This window comes from Syzygium oleosum, unplaced genomic scaffold, assembly GCF_021117445.2.
Source record: "Syzygium oleosum isolate NSW1041296 unplaced genomic scaffold, Sole_v2.1 Sole_v2.15, whole genome shotgun sequence".
Taxonomy (NCBI): domain Eukaryota; kingdom Viridiplantae; phylum Streptophyta; class Magnoliopsida; order Myrtales; family Myrtaceae; genus Syzygium; species Syzygium oleosum.
This window is the reverse complement of record NW_026607499.1, coordinates 1153344-1161372: the sequence shown is the minus strand read 5'-3', so window position 1 is coordinate 1161372 and position 8029 is coordinate 1153344. Positions and strand designations below refer to the sequence as shown.

The 8029-nt window shown below is 44.5% G+C and overlaps 2 protein-coding genes across 2 annotated transcripts; both read right to left on the bottom strand.

Moving 5' to 3' along the window:
• Nucleotides 1-2112, bottom strand: LOC115687203 (uncharacterized). The gene is made up of 2 exons (XM_030612681.2): nt 1960-2112; nt 1-1254 (listed from the first exon to the last, which is right to left on the bottom strand). Exons 1-2 carry the CDS (start codon nt 2098-2100, stop codon nt 184-186), a joined length of 1212 nt encoding a protein of 403 aa, XP_030468541.2. The 5' UTR covers nt 2101-2112; the 3' UTR covers nt 1-183.
• Nucleotides 2113-2872: 760 nt separating this feature from the next.
• On the bottom strand, nt 2873-5901 carry LOC115687204 (SPX domain-containing protein 3). The gene is made up of 3 exons (XM_030612684.2): nt 5236-5901; nt 3572-3737; nt 2873-3461 (listed from the first exon to the last, which is right to left on the bottom strand). The coding sequence occupies exons 1-3, from the start codon at nt 5488-5490 to the stop codon at nt 3085-3087; spliced, it is 798 nt and encodes a 265-aa protein (XP_030468544.2). The 5' UTR covers nt 5491-5901; the 3' UTR covers nt 2873-3084.
• Nucleotides 5902-8029: the final 2128 nt, after the last annotated feature.

The following is an 8029-nucleotide window of genomic DNA, read 5'->3' as shown; positions in this document are numbered from 1 at the left end:
TTAAGGCACAAGAATCTTTGATTGTATTGGTAATATGTCAGCAGATATACACCAGAAAACACGAAGAATGCCAATGAACCACATATTTTCAAGTTCCAACGCAATATAGTTGATAATATGCTGAGTTATCTACATGTTTGATTGTGAGAACTTACCATCCAACCATGACTAACTATATACAACCTAACCATCAGCAGAAGCAGATCCTCTCCAACGTGTTTGATCAGAGGCACCAGCGAACCAAGCAACCCTCATGAGCTGCACACCAAGTATAAGCACCCACCAACACACCAGGCCCCTAAGCGTATGCAACATCCACCCAGGAGCATTCATTTCAGTCCCAAGCTTCAAACCCCTCATCAGCTGTAATACCCGGTAAGCCTCATAAACAACCGGTGTCACTAGCCAAACAGGAGATTGCCAATGCCACGTCAGCATCTCAGTCAGAATTTGCACAAACAAAAGCAACATGTATGGGCCCAACAGTACTGTGAATGAGATGAGTGGCAGTTGAGGTTGGAACAAGCCCTTTTGACATCCAAAGAGTATCATCGAGGGAACAGTAACTCCCACAATAGCAGCAACCACATTCCAGAATTGATAGCTAAAAGGAACCTTGCTGTACCGCTCCTGCACCAATTTTGTCGGCTGGGCACAAGAATCGGCCATGAGGAAAAAAAGCGTAGCACCCAAGTTAAAGATGCAATCCAGCCCAACCAATGAAAGCAAGCTGGCGATGTTAGGGCCTTGGAAGACTGAAGATATCGGCAGCCATAACGTTGGCATCATGCCTGTCAAAAGGAGGACAGAAGGACCCAGAAGCCACATTGGCCATCTAAAAAACATAGTCTTTAACAAATTCTGATTATTCGTGCCAGAAAGCTCCTCCGCCTTTTTCACTTCCAGTGCCTCAGACGCGCTCTCGGAGCTCAAGTTTTCAAATAAGTTGGTGGTTTTAGTAACAAGGTTATCTCCATCCTCTCTCGGTGAATAAATATTTGGCGAAGGTTCCCACTGAGACGTCTTTTGACAGCGGATAACGGGAAATTTACCTGGAAGACAGAAGCCACGAATATGGAGAAGACATGATGATTTCAAGCTCAAACATTTCCATCTCTGAGAATGGGTTCTGACTGCAGCAGTAGACATAGCAGATGGACCGTGAGCTAAAATCGCTGCTCCTTGATTCATAGTTTTGAATCTTAGTTGGATCTTCACAGTTTTTCTTGCAGCTACCCGCTTGATCTCAAAGGCCTAATATTGACAAGTCCAGTGTGAACATGAAGTGAAATTTCAGATCTAGAAATACACAGGCACACGACTCGCAATCATCAGAGTTTAAAAAATCCTCGAATGCTAAAATATATGAACACAATATAAGCCGATAACAAACAATCGCCAGTTCTGCCTTACAGGTCAGCTAAGCACCTCAATAACACTAGCAATTATTTCATCGACCATCGATGAAGACAGGGTAAGGCGAACTTAAAACGCATGAAGCAATATGAGCCTGGAAGGCACTAATCGCCATTATATCACGTTTCAATCATTTGTTTCTTCTTGTATGAATGATTCAGCAAGCTTCACCAATTGATGTAGGCAACAAATTCCTTATCTGACCATGAAATCCAATGTCATCACCTTGGTAATGACTCTGTCTCAGACCCAACAAACATAATTTATTTTATTTACTGTGGATTGATGAGGCAGAGCTTGTACTAATCATAAAACTGAAATGGACAAAGAGCACCTACTTTCAAGAAAACGAATAAGAATTCCAAATCTCAAGCGCTAGCAGATTGTCATACCCAAGACAGAAAAGAGCAAAAACAGAACCTAATTGACGACAGAGCAAAGAGTACTCTCACATCGATCCTCCACAACGAAGCAGAGTGCAAAGAAGAGCAGAGGAGAAAAGGGTTTATGAATTGGAGGTCACAAGATTCAATTCGGACTCACCTCGCTCTGGATAGCTGCGTCTCTTGGAGTTTTGGAGCAGAAGGCTGGAGCTCCCCGGTCAGACTTCAGCAACCTGCTCTGTACTTGCGGCTTCGACTTGTACGTTTTATATATAATAGCCTTCCTTAATTCTCCCATCATGGTGAGAAAAAACTACAAAATGGTTACTCAAGTTTGTTTCCCGTTTCACTTTTGTCCACCTATAAATTTGCAATTGCATCCCTTACCTTCGAAAACGTTTTCGATTTGCACCTCGAGTTTTATCATCAAGAGTCGGATTGGACCGAATTGACGCTTTTCTTATCATGAAGACCCCTACCATCTTCTAATCCCAGCTCGGAGGAAGAGCAATTTGGTCTTCTATGCTACCCTAAAAATGAGAAGTTCGGGATTTTGAAAGTTGGGATTCAAATTCCTCCACCGGAAACCATATACGGAAAGTTTGGTAGAGTCATAAAAAAAAAATTAAGTCAAAATACATATTACCCGCATATAGAATAGAAATTCTCTTTTGAACAATTATTGTCTAATTTATTAACAATATGCTTTGCTAACATGACATGATTAATCAAGAATAATTTTTAAGAATTAGGATGAGCTGGGACAAATGGAAGGAAATCTGGGAGAAGCTCCCGAGTACTTGGAATTGCGTGCAGATTACATATGTATACGAATTTCCCTGTTTTTTTTTTTTCCTTATGCCGATTTAAATTGGTGCTCGGATTTACGTGTATATTTGAGCTTTTACTAATCAAGCCGAATTGAAGTCAAGCTCGAGCATTTAGAATGCCGGGCCTAGCTAAGCTCCAAGTGAAGGTTGAGAGATAGAATCTAAACTATGACACGCCTTAATTTCTAACTTTTCGGGTCCAGTTTAGAGGCGATAAACGAAATTAATGGACGGGTTTGATGATAGCACGACTTAATTATCAATACCCCTTAGATTGTGGCAAAGGTTCGGATCATACAAGTCAGTTTCTCTCTGATCTCTACTTATAAAAATGCCTGTAGCTTACTCGTCGCGGATGGTACGCATCTTGAACGGCACATAAGAACGCGTCACGCGACGTCGCTGATTTCTACTAGCATCATACGTATAGCGGTAATGACAAAGTGTCCCAGCCATCAAGAAATCTGTATAGGAGAATTAAGCTGCAAGAATCGGGCGAGATCGGAGTCCGGCAGGTTGAGAGGGGGCAGAGAGAATTGGCTGATCGTCGAGCTCCCTTTCCTCATCTCCTGCATCGTCCTCAGCGCGACCACGGTGTTCCGGAAGATCCCGTCTCCAGCCACGGGGTCGGAGACTCCTGCCTCCTCTTCGGGTCTCGCCTTCTTGCGCTCCTCCATAGGGAAAACCGCGTCGATCGTGCCCTCGCATTCCTTGATCAGCTTTGACACGAGGTCGGTTGTGAAGAAGGGTTGCTGCAGGACCTTCTGTATGAACGGCAGGCGCAGCAGCCCGCCCGTCCGCTTGTCATACTTCTTGAGTATTTTGGCGAGCCCTGCGAAAACGAAAGTCCAGTGGATTTAACGATTGGTATCGCGGCGATGTGTTTCTAATTCGCGTGATTGCTTCTCGACGACAAGGGCCATGTCGGATTTGAGTACCTACCTGTGTAGTTGATGTTGCTGTAGTTCATCAGCAGCACCATCTCGCCGTGGAAGTCGACGATGTCCTTCCTGATCTTGGTCATCTCCTCCTTGTAAAGCTTCTCTGAAGGGTGACTTCCTTTGTCTCCCCAGGTGCTAACCACTTTCTGGATCCTCTGCTGAAGCTCCTGCGAATTCAATCACCTTGAGATGATTACTACTTTTGCTAAACTCATACATGTCGGCAGTCGCCATCTCTCGATGCGAAGATCGCCCCGTGCTCGCACACCCTCTATGAGAAAAAAACCAGATTGAATGCTGTCATATCGTTCTCAAGTGGGCAAGAATGGAGATTTGGTCTCATATTCAGTATAGACATTGCTTACAAGGGACTTGAACAGGAACTAGGCATTTCAGCTCGGACATATCCGGTCAGGATCGTCGGACTCGACTTAGTTTGTCCAATCGAAACCTTCTCTGCAGATCGGCTATTGAAACAAAACGACTCCGACGGTTCAGCGAATAGAGAAAGATCGGAGAGATTTTCGTAACAGGACGCGGGAAATCTTAGTTTCGCCAAAGCTTTGACAACAGGGATATCTAACTTGTGCTGCTGCTACGCTCATCCTCTCCCAAGTCGCAAAACATCCCTAACATTCTTCATCTTCTTGACGTGGTAGTACATGTTTCTGATGGGCGTTTTCACCAAGTGCTGTAAAGTACACTTGAGTTTGTGAATGTGATACACTCGTTAGGTGGGTTTTGAAACCAAGAAAATTGTCTCGTTGGGTTTATAGTAGTTTAATCTCTAACCTTCTTGACATGTTTTTGCTCCCCGAAGCATAGAACACGGATTCGCATGTACATTGGGCCCCATACGGCGGACCTCTATAGTCAACGAGTCAACTCAGCCGACGGTATCGCGCGGTGGGTCCCACGCACGACTTAGCCGTCGAATAAGACTTGTACACCTGCGCTGTCAAGTTAGATTCATACGACAGACCTCTACAGTCAACGAGTCAACTCGGTCTACCTTATTGATTCTATGGATCTCACGTATGATTCGGCCGTCGAATCGGGATTTATTTTATCTCGGCTGTCAAGTTAGACCGTTAACCAAAGTCGGATATTCTAGGGTCATAAACCGAGACGACGCGTTTTCTCCTATGCCCAACCTCGCATGCACGCGACCCAAATCGTTGCATCTAACATCGATCGAAGTGCCAACATCAGTTTTGCCAAACACGTATAAACTCACATGATCATTAATTTAGCTCATACCTACTCTATACGCGGGACCCATCGATGATCCGAGTACGCGTTGCGGGGTCCACTCATACATGTCGTGACGTCGCATCGCACTTTCGACGGCGGAGATGGACTGCCTAAAAATAGTGTAGATTAATAGAATCGGCTCACCTAATTCGCTCCCCCTATATCTTGGCCAACCCCCAAGAACCAATTTCAACACGGCCAGCGCTTCACTAAGTTCGAAATGCAACCAAATCGAACCTAGTCACCGAGTTTCCCGATGGGTCAACTCACAGCTGACTCAGCCAACTCGTGTGCCCCAAAAAAAAAATATTGGCTTTCCTTTCGCAAACTGGACACGCCTATGTCCAAATTTGCGCTGCATGAACTTTGGAAAATCAGGAGAGCAGAGAAGGGGAGGGAGAGGGAACTCACCCTGTGCCGGATGATGAAGTCCTCCTCCTTCTCCACGAAGAAGGAGTTGAACTTCTCGATCTCGCCGTGCAGCAGGTACATGAACTCGGCCTCGGCCCTGCCGTACGCCGGGTGTCCGGCGCCGGCGCCGCCGCGGGGGGGCGCCGAGGAGATGAGCCTCACCAGCTTCTTCAGTTCCTTGTAGGACAGGAACTTGTCGCACCATCCGGGCAATGTCTCTTGGATCTGCTGCTTCAGCCACTTGCCAAATTTCATGGATAAACCAATCTAAGAAGACAAGGGACTCCTGTCAACTGAAACCCACCAAGAGGGATCGACCCAAGCTATGGATCAAAGGGAAGGAGAGCGAGAGTTTCTCGGGTACGTGCGAATGCAGGAGAGAGAGAGAGAGAGAGGGAGAGAGAGGACGAGAAGTGGGTGTGTTTTTTTTTTTTATATATATTAAGCTGGATGGTTTAGTAGAATATTTGGAGGGCATATGCTTGGCGTGATGAAGTGGCGAGTAGAAAAAGGCATAAATGCGAGTCGTTGAAGTCAGAGAATTCCCCAGCATATTCGGTTCCTAGAGAGTCGCGCTTTACGACCGGAACAACAGGAGTAGGAACGCGAGGAACCGAACGACTTTTCCTCGGGCCGTCGTGAAACGACGACAATTCGAACCGGGCCCCAAACCTGCCTCCGCCGCTCGGGTCACGGCGCCCGTGGCTCGCCGTCGGCCCGCGCCCTCCCCCCCCCCCCCGATCCGGCGGGGTGGCGGCCGTGAGGAAAGCGTTCCCGTCACGTTGTTCGGAGCAGCACTGAGGTTGAAAGCGGATGATTCCGAGGAATCTGCTGAGGAATCTACCATTAAAGAACTTGGAAAATTTAGCTTATTGGGTGATGGAAAGTTGGTGACCGAAGGAAGGAAAAAACCCAATTCTAGGAATAATATAGTTCTTTTTCGGTGTTCTGGGGAAAGCAGCTAAACAACCGTCCGGTCATTGGCTCGTGAAGCGGGGCCCGCCCCGGATTTGGGCATATGGGGAAGCTTCCTAATGTCCAAACGGGAAGCAGCATTAGCTTGGTGAGGAAAAACAAAGCGTAAATGTGTCGAGGTTTGAAGGGGCCTTGTCGAGGTTTCAATGTATGATTCGGAGAACATTGGCTTGCTTGCTAAGAAAATGTGTCGCCTCTCGGGCTACGCGCCCTTTTCAGGTTACGTACCGGACGGAGATCTTTGAGTTTTTCGCGACATTCGATGATTTAGGGAAAATTGTCTCGAGAAAAGTCATAAACCTATTGAACTTTTGCCAATTCAGTTCTAAAACTTTTAATCTTGTTAAATGAGTCCTAATCATTTTCACGTTTTGTCAATTGAGTGCATTCGGCCAATTTTGACCGGAAATTGCTGATGTAGACGCCAACTGTCCTACGCGACACGGCCGGTTGTCCTACGTGGCGCGTGAATAATTTTTAGCAATATTTTAAATATTTTTCGAATTATTTTTTTTCTTTCCTTTTGCTCCCTTCTTCTTCCTCCAGTCTGTCGTCAGGCCCAAGCGAGGTCGCCCCTTGCCGATGCTCAGTGTGGGTCGGCCTTGCCCGCTTGGGGCAAGGCTTGACCTCGACAAATCTGGCGAGGCAATCCTCGCTAGCCTTTGGCAAGGCTACCCTTGCTAGCCTCTGGCAAGGGCAATCCTTGTCGAAGGCCGGCAAGGGCCGGTCTTGCATGCATTGGCCTTTGGCAAGGGCGACCCTTGTCAGTTGTTTCCTTTGGCTGATCACCGGCTATTGCCCAAGCCCGCCAACCGGCTGGAGGAAGAAGGAGGGAGGATAAAAAAGAAAGAGAAGAAAAAGAAAAAGATAAAAATTATTTAAAAACGATAAATTTCCCCGATAATTTATCTCGGCCCTCCTATGAAAGTGTTTCTTTTCCATGTTGTGTTAGACGTGACGACGAAAGTGATATGGGTGCGGACAAAAGTAAGTTCAAAAGATTTACTTGTGTAGACACACATTTGTATAAATCGATAAGAAAAACATAAGACAAACTAATTTGGCGAAGAAAACTAAATTTTTCTCGGCAATTTAATTTAAATGTTTTTGCTGATACTCATTTATCAGACTAATCCTTCTTCTTCTTCTTCTTCTTCTTCTTTGCTTTAGTTTCGTATAATGAACTAATTTGATAAGAGAAAATCAATCATATAAGAATAAAACTAATTTCTACAAAAGTATGAACTTTATCTTCTTATTTAGATCGACTATTAAAAGAATAAATACGCACTTTATTGTTACCGGTTTCAAGAGAAATAAAAGAAAATCGACACGTGGCACGTACACGGCAGCCCATTCTATATGATGCATCCGTTAGTGGATACATATTAATTGGGATAAAAATTATTGCGACGATAATATTAAAGTATTTGTTTATTGTCCTAAATTTGATTTGTACGCATAAGTACATTCAACAAAATCGAAATTATTTTTGCATATTTGGATTCAACTGCACAATACTTTTTAGTGCTGTCGACAAAGCAAAATCCAAAACCATAAAAGACGCATGATATAGATAAGTTGGCCGAAAACAAAAGACAAATTTTTGCTTTGATTGGATTAACAAACTAAAGAGGATAAATAAATAAATAAATAAAGTTGTAGGAAAAATCCTGTGTCAGTTAAAAAATAAAAAAGACAAAGAAATAAAAAAAAACGACAGTACAAAATTAATAAATAAAAAAGTTTCGGCACCTCCAGCAAATTCAATCTAAACCGAGGATAAACTTTGTACCAAAGCAGCTATTCTCATCATATT

Bases quoted from the DNA above. Each gene is read 5' to 3' on its own strand.
- LOC115687204 (XM_030612684.2), bottom strand. From the start codon at position 5,490: ATGAAATTTGGCAAGTGGCTGAAGCAGCAGATCCAAGAGACATTGCCC. The intron at 3,738-5,235 runs GTGAGTTCCCTC...TTGAATTCGCAG, and splicing joins ACTTCATCATCCGGCACAGG to GAGCTTCAGCAGAGGATCCA. The intron at 3,462-3,571 runs GTAGGTACTCAA...TCGTTTTCGCAG, and splicing joins CAGCAACATCAACTACACAG to GGCTCGCCAAAATACTCAAG.
- LOC115687203 (XM_030612681.2), bottom strand. From the start codon at position 2,100: ATGATGGGAGAATTAAGGAAGGCTATTATATATAAAACGTACAAGTCG. The intron at 1,255-1,959 runs GTGAGTCCGAAT...TGTCAATATTAG, and splicing joins ACGCAGCTATCCAGAGCGAG to GCCTTTGAGATCAAGCGGGT.